Genomic DNA, 18,778 nt, shown 5'->3' with positions numbered 1-18,778 from the left:
AAGCTTAAAAACTCACAACTTAACAAAACTCGGCTCATTTATAGTCTTAAATGAAAAAAGCTTGAAATAAAAACCACAAAATAGTTAATGAGTAAAGGTTAAGCGGATAGAAGAAAAGGCTTGAAGTAGGGAAAAAAGGTAATGTTATTCTAATGAAATGGTTGGATTGATCAAATGATTAAGATTCTTAAAAGCATTGGATAAACAAGCTGGAATTAGACATGGTTAATCATTATTTGGACCCAGCAGCGCGATCTTCCTACCTACTAGGTGACCGAGTGTTGTGGGGACTGGGGTACCGAAGCCACCAAAGCCGAAAGAAAACTCATGCTATTCTTTCTTTTTTGCTAAACAAAATGCTAATCTTTCTATCCATCATGTTGGGTCAACTTTTTATTTTCAACCATTAGTTCAGACAACAAAGAGCTGCCACTGTGCCTATTTAAAGACTAATAATTATCGTATTCTCGCTATTGCACGCTCATCACGTACTCGCAAAGACTAAAATTGTGTTTTGAAAATACGATTTAAGAATACTTATGCCAGCATGCAATAATAAGTGCGTAATGGCTATTTAAATAGGCCTCTCTCTATAGGATATAGCTACCAGCATCAACAGGCAATTCTAACTATACTAACACAAAACACCATGGGTTTTGGTGGAAGTGGCCATGGCCATAGTAACCTGAAATATGTTGTGACAGCATTCTTAGCTCCCCTTCCCTCCATACTCTTCTACCTCTCATTCCTTAACCACATCAACAATAGTGATACTAGTGGGTCTGAAAGTGAGAGTGATCCGCTTTCTTTGGCTAACCTTTGGACGTGGTGTTATCACCACCCTCTTCTATTAGCCAATGCCCTCTTCTTCCTCAACGTCAATGTACTCTTCTGGGTCATCAGCCATATCCAGAATAGCCACTGGGTACGTACGTTACATCGTTGTTGTTTTTTTTTCTTTTTTTTCAATTTTTTTCTTACCCTGTTGACTTTCTTTGTGTGCAAATTGCAGATGATAGACTTGTTTTGGACGGTGATACCTTTGATGCTTGTTCATTACTATGCCACTCACCCTTTGGGCCATTATAACTGGTGGAGGTCGAGGATCGCAATGTTGATGACTTGGGTGTGGAGTCTAAGGCTTTCACATAACTACTTCAGGCGTGAAAATTGGCAGTGGGGCGCTAGGGAGGACTGGAGGTTCACTGATATGAGCCGACAGTACGGAAAACACTGGTGGTGGGTTTCATTCTTCGCCGTCTACGCCTCTCAGCAGGTAAATTTGGTGTTTAGCCATTTGCATTAGTTGATGAGCTTGAAAGTTAGAAAGATTAAGTCTGAATCTGAATGCTCGGTAACTGGTTGATGAATTGCCTGAATGGGGGATTTCTATTAATTATTTCGACTAAATTATACTTTTTATCCTTTAAGTTTGGATTGTTTTCATTTTTTGTTCCTTAAGTTTGAGATTTTCCATTTTGGTTCACTAATTTTGATTTCAATTTGGTTCATCTCCGTGACTTATCTAACCATAAAGTGTCAACAAAATGATGTCGTTTCTTTTGGTTTTCCTCTCTCTTAACAGCTAGATTAGTTAGAAATATGGACAGAATGACCATTTTGAAAACAGAATCAAGCTTAATGGATCAAAATGAAAAATTTTAAACTTTAAGGGATTAAAATGAAAACAATCCCAAATTTTAAGGGTCAAAAGTGTAATTTAGTCTCATATTTTATACTATGCCACCATGTAATATGTGGATGCTTTGTTTTACTGTTTCTTTTTTGGGTTGTTCGAACCTTTGCAGGTGTTTCTGATTGGAATATGCCTCCCATTGTATGTTGTTCATTCAGTCGATAAGCCATTGAACAATTGGGATTTTGTTGCAATCATTGTCTGTATGTGCGGTGTTGTTATCGCATACTTTGCAGACACTCAACTCCATGAATTTGTGACTAGAAACAACAAACTAAAGGAGCTTGGAAAGCCAGTGGTGCCCAACCTTGACAAGGGCTTGTGGAATTATTCGCGACATCCGAATTACTTTGGAGAGCAGTTGTGGTGGTGGGGGCTTGTTATATTTGCACGGAACCTGGGGCATGGATGGGCCTTTGTTGGAGCACTTATCAATAGTATGTGCTTAGCTTACGTGACTAAACTTGTGGAGGAGCGGATGTTGAAACAAGATTACAGAGCCGAGGCATACAGGCTGTACCAGAAGACAACTTCTGTGTGGATACCTTGGTTCAGGTCATCCAAAATAGGAGGAAAAGATAAAAGCACTTGATTTGATATTTCGTTTGTAAGCTCTGTTAGTTTTCTTTATCAGCATTAGTATTTATATTCTGTGTTCCTGCCTTGATATGTCAAGAGTCAAGACTTGCCTATGTAATTTCTTTATTTCAAGGAAAAAAAATGATGGATTGTGCTTAGCCAAATAGATCTTTGTATGATATTGTACAAAATCTTTCTGCGTATGCTAAAGAAGTTAACTCTATTATCTGCTTTTTTTAAAGGTATATAACAGTTCTATTCTGGTATTTATAGAAGATTTAGCTTTCTTGTCATGTAGTGTTGTAGAGATGCAAAACACGATTTATACAGCTCCTTTTAAACAATAATTTACAAGAGAGATTAATTTTTATAAATGAATAGTGAAGCAAAATATTTAAGTATATGGATTTTTTTAGCTAGTTGTTTATTGTATAATACAAAATATCAAGTAGATTGGATTTCAATGTCTGAGTGAGAAATCATGGTATGAGCTTCTCTTTGTGCATTTGAAGCCAACATAAATAAATATATTAATTCAGACAAGCACTCTGATGTAGACAAAAGTGGCTAAAGTAGCTCATTTATTTCTCTTTTTAGAAGCTTGAGCAATTGAAGATTGGGATCCTATGTGGAGTGGGCATATTTGGTACGGTTATAGTCCTCAGAGAACTGTTCTAGCCATGCATACTCCTCTGCCCTCAAAGATAAGTAGTCAATGGAGAACATGGCACCCATTGGATCATCCAAATCCAATGACAGCAACAGTTTACAAACTTCCAGAGCAGACCGATGACAGCCATGTCTATCCATGTTTCTCATGTGAGTGAAAAGTGCTAAGAACAGCTGTTTGTTGGTTTCAATGGCTGAATTTCAATTGGAAAATACCCTGCAAAGTAGTGAACGTAGGATCCCACACACATTCCAAGTCATATAAACTCTTTGCTATAGCATCTGCCGACATTTGATGTTCACCCACAAACTTGAAATATTCCACCATCGTTATCAGTGAATCCAAGTGATAAGGATGGTCTAACAAAATAGTCGCAATACCAGCGAGATTATGAATATCCTTGGCAGCTTCAAATGCTCTTTGAGCTTGACCGTAGGACAACAAGAGCACACTTTTGTAGTAAGTTGAAGGTTGGACTTGGAGTTTTTAAATACTTTATCTTGGTATGTTTGGGTACTAGATCTTATTTACAGTGAACAGGACTGACTAGTTCTTTCTTTGTTGGGAGTGCTACTGTTGTTTCTGTTCAAAGTTGCATACTGTGGCTGCCTAGTAAGTTTTATGGAGGGAATGGAAACGGGTATGAGATAATATTGGTAACTATTGAGGATTCAGGACTCTATGATTGAGGATTCATATAACTGCCTGAGAAGTGCCCTTTATTAATGATCTGTCTTTTTACTGTCTATTCATATGGAAAGAATGTGGAGGCTTTTCCATGCCTTCTTATGATTGGCCAGATAGCTGCTATGCTACTAGGAAGTGGAATGGTCAAGCCTAGCATGTTGTAACTTCGTTTTTGAGTGTAAAATCATCTTTTATAAAGATGTCCTGGCTTTCCCATATGGCTTTCCTGCCCTATAAGTATCCTATGTTTATAAACTCTCGTTTTCAATTATACCTCGCAATAATTTTGGTTAGAATCTTAACGATACAATCTATTGATGGCACCACCATCACCAGCGATAGACTTAAGAATTCTTTTTAGGATAGTCATTAAAAAATTTAAATTTTTACAAAATTTAATCAAAAGATAACTTGAATATATTGACATCACAATAACTAATTAAAATGCAAGTACACAAAATTTTACAATTTTCTCCTACTAACAAAATGAAAAAGCAAAATGAAACTGATGGGAGATAATGAGAATTGCTAAGATGAAAGTAATTAAGTCTAAAATGATGGTACATAATTAAAAAATGAAGAGAGAGAGAGAGAGAGGGAGAGAGAGAGAGAGAGAGACAGAAGATACATACGGCGAGGGCAAGCCATTATCAAGGAGAGTAGATCTGTTATGATTGCAAAGCCGAAGAGAGCAAAGATACAGGTGCCGAGAATTCATGGCTCACAATATTTCTCTTGATATATTTTTTTAGGAAAAATGAAATTAAAGACTGTTTATTTGAAATGAGTTGAACGAGTTATAGATATAATTGATTAGAGATTTTTATTTTTTTGTTTTTGAATGGGTTATTTGTTGAATATTTTGTTCAATTGTTATTGTTTTGCCTAATCTTGTCGTTATTTGGGCTATTTGTGCTGTTATTTGAGCTAAATTTTAGTGCTGCTTTATTTTAAATTTTATATATTTATTTTATTTAAGGGATCAAAGATTATGATTGCGTAGGGGCGCCAAGATTATTATTGTTGAACCCAAATATTTGGATTCTCAAGTAAGGCCGTAAGGTTGTTTAAAAATAACTAGCCGCGAACTCGCGTGTTGCGCGTGATAATTAATTTTATGGTGATTTTATTAATTTTTTTTTTTTTTTTTACAATTTAAACTAATCTAATAATGAGTAATGTATTTCGTAATTATATTTTTATTCATTACAAGAACAATCATAAATGTAATATAGGAACAATCCAAAACACCAAAAAACATAAACTAAAAAAAAATAATAAAACTTGACAATGATTAATTGAACCAATATGAGGATAAAATTTTGTTTTTGATAATCTATTAAGGTTATTTTTTTTGTAGAAATTATAATTTTGGCCGCCCAAAACATATTATCAAATAAACAATTATTAGCAAAACCTAAGAATTAAATTTCTATACATGCATTGTTATAAAATAATAATAATAAAAAAAATTGCAAAAGTTAAAATTTGTCACTTATCCGATTATTTTTGTTGGGCTAACCTTTACTTTTCTTTAAATAAATGGCATTATAGAGTACTTCTAATACAACTATTAAGAGTACTTTGTCTACCACAAAGGATTAGAAAATAAATAAAAATTAGTAAAGTCTCATAGTTCAACATCTAAATTGAGCACTATAAAAAATCATGCTCTGTAACAGAATAAATACCAAATTATCCAAATCATACTATGTAATAGAATAATATTATATTTTTATATGTTATATTTAATTCTTTAGAACGCAATATGATAACATTTAACAATCAAAGAGAATAAAAAATTAAAAAAACAACAACAACAATTTAAAAAAAAAAAAACTAAATCACAATTTTAAAAAAAAAACTAAATCGCATTAACCCAAAATAGAGTTTTAAAGAATATAAAAAATTATCAACCTAAAGTAGAGATGCAAGAAAAGTAAAAAAAATCCATTAAAAAATTTAGAGAGAGAGAGAGAGAGAGGGAACCTTTTTTTTTTTTTTTTTTTGTGAGGGAAAACTATGCATAAAATAGAAGAGATAGTGACAAATTTATAGTAAGAGAGTGTAAATAAGAAGAGACAAAAATAAAGGAAAATGAAGGAAAAGAAGAAGAATGATGTTAATGTAGAGGGTAGTGGGGAGATGAAAAGGTAAGGGAGGGAGAAAGATTGAATAAGTAGTGGGAAGATGAAAGCGAGAGAGAAAGGTTGGAGAAGTGTAAATATTAAAAAAATAAATGTTAAAAACAATTATATATAAAAAAAAAAAAAAAAAACCCCTAAAGCTTGAAAGGCTTCAACTTTTTTTTTTTTTTTTTTTTTTTTAAAAGCTGAAAAGGCTCACACAAAACTCTAAAACTGAACTGAAAAGAATTTGGGTTGGACTTGATAGTGGAACTAAATAAATAAGAAGTGGACTGGATTAATTATACAGATTTATTATAGAGTGATAGTGGGCTGTGGGCTGCATTTATAGGGTTGAAAATTGTAAAAACCATTTTAAAATTGTAGGGTAAATTATATTTTAAAAAAGAAAAGAAAAGAAAAAAGAATGATATGGCAACTAATGTGATGCAACATAAGAACAGTGGTATTAAATACTACGCTTCAACTTTTAGTAATATATATATATATATATATATATATGAGAGTAATCTGACTGCCTCTGCCTGACTGCCACTAACAACTTTGAATCTTCAATTACGCTGATTGGCTCACCTACAGGCTAAACTTTAAGCAGTGATCTGAACAGAGGACTTGCTTGTATTATATATGACTTCGGAACTTTCCCTTCGGTTTCACAAACGCTTGCTTTTATGGACTTTGACGGAGTCTTGCTTGTATACTTTGATGGAGTCAATTATGAGTTTAATAAGTATATATGTATGACCACTGAGACTTGCTTCAAAACCCAGTAGAGCAGAGCAACAAAGTGAGATTTTAGAAGGGAAGGAAAAGTTTCTGGGGTAATTGGAGAGACAAAGAAAATAACGCTATCATCAATCAAAAGTTATAACAAGAAAGAAAATGAAAGTAGTGGGTGGTTCAAATTTCTTCGTGGAGGTAGTTCTACTGTGTCTCATTTTGTTTCCAATCTGTAGCTTGGCTGAGAAGAAGCCGCTACGGTTTGGGAAAGGTGGGAGCTTTAAGATACTGCAAGTGGCGGATATGCATTATGCGGATGGAAAGACTACGCCTTGTAGGAATGTGTTTCCGGAGCAAATGGCTACTTGCTCTGACCTCAACACCACTGCCTTTCTCGAGCGCATGATCCATGCTGAGAAGCCTGATCTCATTGTTTTCACTGGTATTCCCCTTTTTGTTTTGTTTTGTTTTCCAACTCCTTTCTCTTTCTCTCTATAATATTTACATTTTTAAGTATTGAGCATGAGAGTATATTCAATTGCATGTTTCACGTGATACCCTATTATGGGTTTCGTTTGAAGTGTCTTGTGTGTTGTATGAGCGTGTGTATTGGTCTCATTTCGGAACTGATCTATTTTAGCGTACTATTTCGAGATTACAACTAAAGTTTATATATATATCACCTAAGTCAACATTACACGAAATTATACCCTATCAAATTATTAATTCAAAATCAAATAATGTCTTACTTAATATCATCATTACATTATATAAGTATATATCATGTCACATATGAGTATATTAATGAAGAAAAAAATGTCATACGTCAGAAAAGTAAATAAGAAAAACACATTGTTAAAATAAAATAATAATAAAATGCCAAATGTAAGTGAAGTAATAGAAGTTTCTAAAAAACAGAAAGTGAAGTAATTAAAAAAAATGGGTTTAGGGAAAAAAATGATTTGTTTACATACGGATCAAAATCACCGTACCAGGTGAAATTTAGTGGAATTGACCGAAATGGGTAAAATGGAATGGAATGTGTCAGAATTTGGAATGAGATGGGTGATTTGTACCAGTTAACTAATTGGAATGGAAAATTTAGGTCATCGGGTGGAACTGAACATAATTCATAAGTATGCATCCAATGACTGTTTGGAAGAAAAATATATAAAAAGATGGGTTAGTTTCATCTTACTGGTCTATGTTTAATCTTTTAAACTCTTTTACTTTGGGGGCATATAGCAATACAAAATGCAGTCTATTATGCTTGCAAATTCCACCCATGACACTTTATTAAGCTTGTTAAGCATGTTCAAACAATTGAAGCATTTGCTTTTGTGTAACAGGGGATAATATCTATGCGAGTGATTCCACAGATGCAGCTAAGTCTTTGGATGCTGCATTTGCACCAGCAATCTCATCTAACATTCCATGGGCTGCAGTTTTGGGAAACCATGATCAGGAATCTGCACTCTCAAGGGAAGGGGTAATGAAACATATAGTTAAGTTAAACAACACGCTGTCTCTAGTTAATCCAGTGGAAGCACATGTTATTGATGGCTTTGGAAACTACAACCTGGAAGTTGGAGGAGTTGAGGGCTCTAGCTTTGAAAACAAGTCTGTTCTTAATCTCTACTTCCTTGACAGTGGCGATTACTCCACGGTTCCCTCCATCCCTGGCTATGGTTGGATCAAACCTTCTCAACAATTTTGGTTTGAACGCACTTCGAAAAGGCTTCAGGTACTTACTGAGCATAAATTTTCATTATTGGCAAATTAAGACAATTATTTGTTTATATCTTATGCTCTCTCCATCCCAATTTAAAAGGGTACCGTCCTTTCTTGAGACACGCCAAAATACATGTTCACTTTATAAGAATGGAAGTTCTTTAAAAATTCAAGTCTAGAAGGCATGTAAGGATTATCACTATGCTTTTATCTTTTATTTTAATAATTATGCCATTTTGAAAACAAGACATATATAAATTAGGATGAAGAGAGTTAGCTTTTGCCTAAATGGACACTTGTGTATTAACCATTTCCCATTTTTTATTGCAGAGAGCATACACGGCCAAGCCAGAGGCCCAAAAAGGACCTGCACCTGGGCTGGCATACTTTCACATCCCTTTGCCGGAACTAAAAAGTTTAGACAAAACAAACTTCACTGGTGTGAAACAGGAGGACGGCATAGGCATTAGCTCTGCTTCTGTGAACTCTGGCTTCTTCACAACAATGGTCTCTGCAGGAGACGTGAAGGCTGTTTTCACTGGCCATGATCACCTCAATGACTTCTGCGGTAATCTAACTGGTATACAACTCTGTTATGCTGGGGGATTTGGATACCATGCTTATGGGCTGGCTGGATGGGCAAGGAGAGCAAGAGTGGTGGCAGTGAATTTGGAGAAAATGGAAAAAGGTGGTTGGGGAGCAGTCAATTCAATCAAAACATGGAAGCGCCTTGATGATCAGCATCTCACTGCTATTGATAGTCAGGTCCTCTGGAGCAAGAGTTCTGCTGGTAAGGTTTCCTAAAATAGTATAGTTGCCTTTTGCCTCAATGGTTGTATGTAGATTATAGAGAAAATCAAATGTTAGGAACATCTATATGATAGTATTCAGGTAATCTATGATTCAATTTATTGTGTGATGCCAACTGGACATATATTAGGAAACTCCTTCCTCTTATGCTTGAAGAGTGTGTGTGCGCGTGCATGGGGGGAGGGGGGTAGCATAAGATGTGTCGAGTTAGTGACTACTTAACACCATTGCATCCATTTAAATCATTAACTGATTTCATTCTCTCCTTTCATGGCCATATGTGTTGATTATTTCAACAAAATCCTTGGAGGTAGGCCTTGTAGGAAACTCATACATGAAACATGACCTTCATTGCTCATCTTGTTGGAGCATCTGTATATTGCAGGATCTTCTTTGTCCAAAAGCTCTACTGATATAGAAAATTGGAGCTGTAGGCTGCAATGACTTAATACATGATTTGAACTTCAAAACCATGTTTGTTTGTAAGTGAGGAGGTATTGCAAGTGTGCAGTTTGTTAGTGTTCTGACCTTTACTCTTGCTTAGCATAATATTTGTCCTTATATTTTGTTTCTTGGTGGTATACTCCAGACCTAGAATCAAATCTCCTAGGCATAAATTCTGTCTTTCCCCTATTTTCATACCCAAAATTTATGTATGAAAAACGAGAAATAGAATCTGCAACATTTTGCTATTGTTATTTAATATTAATTTGTTGCTTTTATCTTAATTGGTAAGTTTACGCATGCACTTGGTGAGTTTTCAATGCACGACCTTACCTTCCATCCTTTCTTATGACTCATTGGAAAATGGTGTTGTTAGACAACCTTTTGACTACTGTAATGTGTTAAACTACCGATTATTCCAAAAGTTTAAGCTATTGAGATATGATAAATTTAATCATTTAACCAATACTTCTAACATGATGTCTCACAATTTATTTGTTGCAGTTTACTGATGTTGAAACTTGTACTAACAAGTAATACCAAACATGAATGGTTTTTTTAGTGTCATTGTTAGATATATATGCCTTCCTGTATTCCATTCATACGCATTCTTTCATTTTCTTATTCTAGTTTGCTCTGAACAGGTACCCCATAGGAGGCAACAAATCGGTAGCACCATGAGTAGTGGTGACGTGAAATGCAATTTAGATATACAAGTTTATGGCTAATAAATTGGCTGAGGGGAATATTTTCAAGTATTTTTTACAATAAATTTATCTAATGATTCTGTCTTCCCTACGTGTCTTGAGAATAATTGAAAATTATTATATGAAAGTAGGACGCCTGTGTTTGAAAGTGGCGTACGAGTCTTGTTAGTTTGTAAGTTTTCCTTGATTTTTTGGAGAATAAAATCGTTTGTCCCATTTTGCGAGTTTTATCTATCAATCATAACTTGTCAAATATTTTTTTTTTCTCTTTCCTTATAAAATAACCAAAATTTTAACCAGAAAAAGATCATTCACACTAAAACTGAGATAAGATTTTCTATTCAGTCTGTGGATGTATCAAGGTTGTTTGTCCTCTGAACATTTGCAAAAAATTTCATGGTCAGTTACTATAATATGTAGATGTGAAAATCTGTGAGTGGTGTTATACAGTGACAAGATGTGATTTTATTTTTTAATTTTAGCATGATCTTTTCATTCAGTCATATAGTAAGGTCACGGAGTCAATAGCTACTACTTGCTAGACTCCAACTCCATATTTACAATGAAAATTTACACATTCAAGTGATTAAGACGACAAACGTTCACGGTTCTTGTCTTCAACATGTGAATGCAAATCAAATAGCTGGCAGGAATTAATCAAAATAATCACGTTCCTCTATCAAGTGTAAACCAATAAGTTAATAGAAACACATTTAAGCTCGATGATTTCAAGTGTTGCTTTAATGGCCAATTCAGATGATATATAAGGTCCACTTGGTAACAGCTTATTTAGCTGAAACTGAAAACTTTTTATCGAAAAAAAGGAAAAAAGAAAAAGGAAGTTAAAATTAGCTAAATAATATAATGAAACTCATGAATAGTATAAAAAAATGTAATAAGATCCATAAATAATATCAAAAAGAAACTAAAAACTAAATAAGCTGAAGGAAATAAGTTCATCTCAAATACATCCATAATATCTTCTCACCAACTCTATTTTACTCTCTCTCCATCCAAATTAGCCACAAGTGTTCATTTTCAAACTGTATCATCCATTCATTACGCTTAATGAAAAATAATATTTTCTATCTATAAAAATATAATCGTTGCCAGCAATGCTTCCTAAACTTCAAGGGGGAGCTAATCAGCTAATATTATAATTTTGAAGAACGTCAACGAATTAATGAGGTCCGTGATGAGATACGTCATATGTGTTGATTTTTGTTAAAGAAGTTTAAAGATCTGCAAACCCATTATTTTATGGCTGAAACATTGGGAAGGTCTTGAACTCTTGATCTGCAAACCAATTAATAAGTTGAAATTGAGAACCTCACCAATGCATTTGCACGTGAATATTTATACACACACGTTTGTGTTTGTTCAACTAATGAAAAAGCAATTTTCAAATGCACAATGTTGGTTTTAGCACCACAAATACTAAAAAGTAAGCTACAATAGCGGTGGTATATCTAAATTTTTTTGCAAATGGCAATTAGTGAAATGCTATCTTTACAAGCTCACTGACACGGTAGCTTCAAAGGGAAAAAAAGAAAAAAAGAAAAAAGCTATTGTTTATTTGGAGGTTGTGGGTAGGGATGGCAATGGGACGGGGTGAGTTCGAAGGATGAGGTCTTTGCCCACCACCCTGCATGATGGAGAAAATTTTCTTACCCCATCGTTGCCCCTTGAGACCTCGTCCCATCTCGTAAAACTCTACTTTTTGTTAATTTGTTCACAACTATACAATTGTTTTTAATAAAACCTATTTTGTTAATAAAAATATACTTGAAATTATAAATAAATTTATCCCATCAAATCAAACTAATTTTTAGCAAAAATTGAATAATATTATTAAAGTGTTTAATAAGACAATATCACAACAAAAACAAAAATTTCATAATACAAAATCATTGATTTAATAGTATATAAATTTGTTTATAATAAAGACAAAAGAAAATGTTAAAATTTGTACCTTATTTCCAATCTTGCTAGAGAAAAAAGAGAGGCAGAAAGCCTTGTTGGGTAGAATAAAATAAACTGATAATATGTTTATTTAAATAGTAAGGTTTTAGGGTGTGAAAAATTTACAATTTAACCTTTATCAATGCAGGGTGGGGTGGGTTAGGTCTAAAAAGTCTAAACTCATCCCCGTCCCGTGATGCGGGGCTAAAATCTCGCCTAATCTCCGCCCCACCACCTTTGCGGGGTGGGAAAAACTCTTGTGGGGCAAAGCGGGAAAGGACGGGTCAAGCAAGGTAGGACAAAACTACCATCACTAGTTATGGGTGATAAAAAGACAAAAAGGAAGAGAGATAAAGAGACAGAATAAAGTAAGAATAAAAAAAGAATAAAGATAATATTTAAATAAGGTGGTAAAAGAAATAAAACCATTGATGTTGAGTATATTGTAAAGTATAGTGTTAAAATAGATAAATTAGTTTTTTAAATTACTAAAAACTAAATTTTTTAGGACTATCAATGTGAATGCTCTTAAAAAGGATTAAGGTTTGGCTCCAAATATGTTTGGAATATTTGGCTCTAACCACCAATCAGATACGAATTAAATTTTTTGTTAAAAAATGTTTAAAGATTTAAAAACCCATTAGTTTAGGGCTTAGACTTTGGGAAGGAAATCACCTTGTCTATGTTTATTTTAGCTATTTTTGTTGGTTTAATACTTGAACTTGTACGTGATTCACATAGTTTCATTTGTAATAAATGGGCAGTTATTACACAAGTGAGCAGCAATTTGATTTTTTTCGTGCTATCTTTGTCCTGCCTGTCTCTATCTGACAGATAACGTTAACTTAACTTGTCCCCTTTTCCTCTATTTGGATTTGGATTGTAGTGGAAATAGAGAATCTCACCATTCGTTAATTGCACGTGAAATATGAATATTCATACACACACGTTTGTGCATATTCAATTAGTAATAAATCAATATTCATAGATGTCAAATTGGATCCTGAGAGATAGATCTCAATCCATTTAAATCCTATCATAAATTACACTACACTACTGAAAATCTTCTCCCTTCTTTTCGTGGGTGTGTTAAAATTGAGAATCCAATTAAAATTTAATTGGATTTTCTCTAAGCTTCAGTTTATATATATATATATATATATATATATTTATATTTATATACTCACACCCTCCCGAGTATGTAACGAAAAAACTTGGTTTTGGATGTAGTGAGACATCTACCAAGAAAGGAAGCACATGGAAGCAAAGAAGCACTAGAAAACATTTGATACTAAACTTACAAGTGAAACTTGGGAGATAGCCTGGTTTTCTTTGATTTATGTGAGGCCCATTAGGCCTTGGGTACAATACATTGTCAAACAAGAGCTTACAAATTGGGGAAGAAGAGTGATTCTCAATGTATATATATTTTGGTTTATTAGTGACACGACAGGTTCTGGACCCATTTGATTGTGACCTTATCTTACAAGGTACCATTACTTAAATTTGATTGGTATCATCAAATTTGATTATAAGATAAGGATAAAGTTTATAGAGTAGTATTAGGAAACACAAATTATTTTACAATTTTTTTGTCACAATTCTAACGTAACAGATTGTGGATGGTTAACCATCACTTACACATAGATTCAATATTTTTTCTTCACCATTTATACTTTGCCATGTCACATTTGTGGAAAGGTGTTGTGAAAAATTTTGTGATCTTATAATTTTTCAAGTTTTTTTGAGTGTGATCTTGTGAGATTTTATTAATGTAAATCAACCAAATCCGATTGTAATATAGAAAATAGTTGTGATTGGACATCTTCTTATAATTTTTCAAGTTTATAACATTCTTTCATCCTATCACTTAGATATTGATAAAATCATCAATATATACTTTTAGTCATGTTATATAGTTAGAGTAAAATTTTCTAAATCCGACTTTTATTATATAATTAATATATATAATTTAATAAATACAATATAATTTTAGGTCGATAATTGTTATTTAGAGTTTGAACTAGAGATCTTTTATTCGATAATAAGAAATTTTGTCAGATTAGTTAACCGGAATTCACATTATGTAGTATATATGATTATAGATTATGTTGTAGCATTTTAATATTATATTATATAATTAAAATGAATAAAAATTACAATTTAAATATAAAAATATAAGAGATTTTTTTTTAGAAAAATAAAAATATAAGAGTAAATATGGAAGATAAAAAATTTCGTGTTGAATGACGAGAATATGAACAATAAGTTTTTTTAATGAAAATGAAATTTAGGTACAGACATTGCAATAAGATTATTAATTGATATTTGATAATGACATGGATTGAAGGAGGACATTAAATTTATCATCTACCAATTACAAAGACTCCAAGTCTCCAACCATGCCGGCGAATATTCTATGGCATATATGATTTTTATTTATTTGTTGACAAATACTTCTAACAAAGAATTTGATGGTTAAAATGACATTTTTATTATTATTATTATTTTGTCTTCATATTCGATGGTTACAAGTGTCGTGACAGATAAGAAGCAATACAAGGAGCTGTTTCTGTTGGTATATTCCGACGTCGAAGATTGAAGAGGCTGGTTTCCCATTTGAGCACGACATTATTATAAAAAGGACGAGAAAAAAATATGATGATGAGGCTTCATGGTTCATCATCCATCATTCATCATTCATCATTCGTCATTCAGCAACATACCCATCAATGGTCATTAGCTAAAATCAGCTAACCCATTCAGAAATCTGACACCACCGACTCACATACATAGTTAAAGCCCCAGCAGAGCATTTAGCTCGGGGTTTTAAAAACAAAAAGACAAAAGACAAAAGAAAAAGAAAAAAAGAAGTGCTTCTGGGCTTTTTTTATTATTGAGGGTATCATCAATGAAGAGCAATAACGGGAAGAAAATGAAAGTGGGTGGTTCAAATTTCTTCGTGGAGGTAGCTCTGCTGTGTCTCATTTTGTTTCCGATCTATGGCTTGGCTGAGAGGCCGCTACGGTTTGGGAAAGGTGGGAGCTTTAAGATACTGCAAGTAGCGGATATGCATTATGGGGATGGAAAGACCACGCCTTGTGAGGATGTGTTTCCGTCCCAAATGGCTACTTGCTCTGACCTCAACACCACTGCCTTTATAAAACGCATGATTCTTGCTGAGAAGCCCGATCTTATTGTTTTCACGGGTATTCCCTCTTTCATTTTTCTTCTTATTATTACCAGTTTTTTGTTTTTTTGTTCTTTTTAATAAAAGAGGCAGAGTCTGACAGATCAAATTGACATTGTATGTGTACTGAATTTACCTCCTTTCCAAGTAGATTCAGTTCTATCATTATGTTTCTGTAATACCTGCGTTTTGAAGATAAGATTGGATAAGTGTTTTGTGAGTTGTGTGGCCATGTGTGTTGAGTCTCGCATAGAGTGTTTTTCTTGCTAATAAACCGAGCATATTACTAAAACAAACCAGAAGCAGCATCCTTCCTGCAGGCATCCAAGACTGTAGCAGGAAGAATATGTGAATAACAACAAACAGTAGACCTATGAGCAGCTGCAAATTTAGCTAGACAATGAGCTGCAGAGTTAAACTCTCTCCTAACCCAGTTAAAGTTGAGTCTCACATAGAGTGTTTATTAGGTCAAATTGGACTATATAAGCGATTTTGAGAAACTCCAATTGTAACTCACATAAGTGCGGGTAGCACTTCCTCTAATGACTACTTGGAAGAAAAATATGTAAAAGATGGATTTGTTTCATGTGATTGGTCTATGTTTAAACCTTCGACTCTTTTAGTTTGACACTTGGGGGCATATAGCAATACAAAATGCAGTCTTGTTATGCCCATAAACTCTACTTTCCCAATTTACCCCATGAAACTTTCTTAAGCTTGTTAAGCATGTTCAGACAATTGAAGTATTTGCTTTTTGTGTAACAGGGGATAATATCTTTGGGTACGATGTCACAGATGCAGCTAAGTCTTTGGAAGCTGCATTTGCACCAGCAATCGCATCCAACATCCCATGGGCTGCAGTTTTGGGAAACCATGATCAGGAATCTGCACTCTCAAGGGAAGGGGTAATGAAACATATAGTTAAGTTAAAGAACACACTGTCTCTAGTTAATCCTGTGGAAGTCCATGTTATTGATGGTTTTGGAAACTATAACCTGGAAGTTGGTGGAGTTAAGGGCTCTAGCTTTGAAAACAAGTCAGTTCTTAATCTCTACTTCCTTGACAGTGGCGATTACTCCACCATTCCCTCCATCCCTGGCTATGGTTGGATCAAACCTTCTCAACAATTTTGGTTTGAACGCACTTCTAAAAGGCTTCAGGTACTTGCCAAGCATAAATTTTCATTACTGGCAAATTAAGACAATTATTGTTTATTTCTTATGCTCTCTCCATCCCAATAAAGTCAAAATACATGTTCACCTTATAAGAATGGAAGTTCTTAGAAATTCAAGTCTTGAAGGCATATAAGGATTATCACTATGCTTTTATCTTTTGTTTTAATAATTGGGCCATTTGAAAACAAGCCATATAAATTAGGATGAAGAGAGTAAGCTTTTGCCTAAATGGACATTTGTGTATTATCAATTTCCCACTTTTCATTGCAGAGAGCATACATGGCCAAGCCAGAGGCCCAAAAAGGACCTGCACCTGGGATTGCATACTTTCACATCCCTTTGCCAGAATTTTCAAGTTTTGACTCAACAAACTTCACTGGTGTGAAACAGGAAGGCATTAGCTCTGCTTCTGTGAACTCTGGCTTCTTCACAACAATGGTTTCTGCAGGAGATGTGAAGGCTGTTTTCACCGGCCATGATCACCTCAACGACTTCTGCGGTGAACTAACGGGAATACAACTCTGTTATGCTGGGGGATTTGGATACCATGCTTATGGGAAGGCTGGATGGGCAAGGAGAGCAAGAGTGGTGGTAGTGAATTTGGAGAAAATGGAAAAGGGTGGTTGGGGAGCAGTCAAGTCAATCAAAACATGGAAGCGCCTTGATGATCAGCATCTCACTGCTATTGATGGTCACGTCCTTTGGAGCAAGAGTTCTGCTGGTAAGGTTTCCTAAAATAGTACAGTTGCCTTTTTTTCTCAATGGTTGTATGTAGATTATAGAGAAAATCAAATGTTAGGAACATCTATATGATAGTATTCAGGTATTCTAGGATTCAATTTATTGTGTGATGCCAACTGGACATATAAAAGGATTCTCCTTCCTCTTATGCTTGAAGAGTATGTGTGTGTGCGCGCGTGCTAGCATAAGATGTGTTGAGTTAGCGACTACTTAACACCATTGCATCCATTTAAATCATTAACTGATATTGATCACTCCTTTCATGGCCTTATATTTTGATTATAATCAACAAAATCCTTGGAGGTAGGCCATTTAGGAAACTCAGATATTAAACATGATCTTCATTGCTCATCTTGTTGGAGCATCTGCATCTTGCAGGGTCTTCATTATCCAAAAGATCTACTGATGTAGAAAATTGAAGCTCTAGTCTGTAATGACTTGTTACATGATTCGAACGTCAAAACTATCATTGTTTGTAAGTGAGGTGGTATTGGAAGTGCGCAGTTTGTTAGTGTTCTGACCTCTGCTAATGCCATAGTATAATATTTGTCCTTAACATTTCTCTCTTGGTGGTATACTGTATACCTCAGACTATGAATCAAGTCTCCTAGGCTTGAATTCTATCCTTGCTGCTTTCTTCCACTATTTTTGTACCCAAAATTTATATATGAAAAACCAGAAATGGATTCTCCTACTTTTTGTTATTGATATTTAATACTTATTGCCTTTTTGTTTATCAGTAAGTTTACGCATGCATTCGGTGAGTTTTGAATGCACGACCTTACCTTCCACCCTTTCTTATGATAGGAGGTATTGTTTGAGCTAAAGTTCATTGGCAAATAGTGTTGTTAGACACCCTTTCGGCTACTGTGATGTCTTACAATTTATTTGTTTCAGTATACTGCATGCTGAAACTTGTATTAACAAGTAATATTAAAAATGAATACTTGTTTTAGTGTCATTCTTAGATACATTTATATGCCTTCCTGTATTCCATTCACATGCTTTCTTTCATTTTCTTATTCTAGTATGCTCTGAACAGGTACCCGTAGAAAGAAACAAATCGGTGGCACATGAGTAATGGGCATATGAAAAACAATTTTGATATACAAGCTTATGGCTAATAAATTGGCTGAGGGAGAAATTTATCGAACTGGTTTGATGGTAATATTTTCAAGATTGTTGTACAATAGCTTGTAAGATTCTGTCTGCCCTGCGTCTCTTGAGAATTACTGAAAATTATAGGGTGTAATTTACAAGACGTGGAAAATAATGTTATGATGTATTCAAATGCCATGTAATTCAAATTATTGAAAATTATAGGATGTAATTTACAAGACATGGAAAATAATGTTATGAAGTATTCAATGCCATGTAATTCTGTGTTTGAAAATACTGTGCAAGTGTTGGTAGTTTGGAAGTTTTGTTAGTCTTCGGAGAATAAAACCTTTTGTCCCATTTTGGGAGTTTCATTTTATGTTCCACCAATCATAACTTATCATCATATTCTTTTTTCTTT

The 18,778-nt window shown here is 34.1% G+C and overlaps 2 protein-coding genes across 4 annotated transcripts; both read left to right on the top strand.

Annotated features, from left to right (window-relative positions):
* The first annotated feature begins 476 nt into the window (after nucleotides 1-476).
* On the top strand, nucleotides 477-2,525 carry LOC126696889 (uncharacterized protein C594.04c). Its single transcript, XM_050393628.1, has 3 exons — nucleotides 477-925; nucleotides 1,013-1,276; nucleotides 1,809-2,525. Exons 1-3 carry the CDS (start codon nucleotides 650-652, stop codon nucleotides 2,286-2,288), a joined length of 1,020 nt encoding a protein of 339 aa, XP_050249585.1. The 5' UTR covers nucleotides 477-649; the 3' UTR covers nucleotides 2,289-2,525.
* Nucleotides 2,526-6,511: 3,986 nt separating this feature from the next.
* Nucleotides 6,512-18,736, top strand: LOC126696887 (probable inactive purple acid phosphatase 29). 3 transcript variants are annotated; one of them, XM_050393627.1, is made up of 4 exons: nucleotides 6,512-6,941; nucleotides 7,849-8,243; nucleotides 8,561-9,020; nucleotides 10,129-10,415. In XM_050393627.1, exons 1-4 carry the CDS (start codon nucleotides 6,662-6,664, stop codon nucleotides 10,137-10,139), a joined length of 1,146 nt encoding a protein of 381 aa, XP_050249584.1. In that variant the 5' UTR covers nucleotides 6,512-6,661; the 3' UTR covers nucleotides 10,140-10,415. The 3 variants fall into 3 exon arrangements, with proteins under 3 accessions (XP_050249584.1, XP_050249583.1, XP_050249582.1); XM_050393626.1 differs by lacking the exon at nucleotides 10,129-10,415 and adding an exon at nucleotides 18,302-18,736 and having other exon boundaries at nucleotides 6,522-6,941; XM_050393625.1 differs by lacking the exons at nucleotides 6,512-6,941; nucleotides 7,849-8,243; nucleotides 8,561-9,020; nucleotides 10,129-10,415 and adding exons at nucleotides 14,765-15,362; nucleotides 16,109-16,503; nucleotides 16,789-17,239; nucleotides 18,302-18,652.
* The last annotated feature ends 42 nt before the right edge of the window (nucleotides 18,737-18,778 follow it).

Source organism: Quercus robur, chromosome 8, assembly GCF_932294415.1.
Source record: "Quercus robur chromosome 8, dhQueRobu3.1, whole genome shotgun sequence".
Taxonomy (NCBI): domain Eukaryota; kingdom Viridiplantae; phylum Streptophyta; class Magnoliopsida; order Fagales; family Fagaceae; genus Quercus; species Quercus robur.
This window is presented reverse-complemented; position numbering and strand designations above follow the sequence as displayed.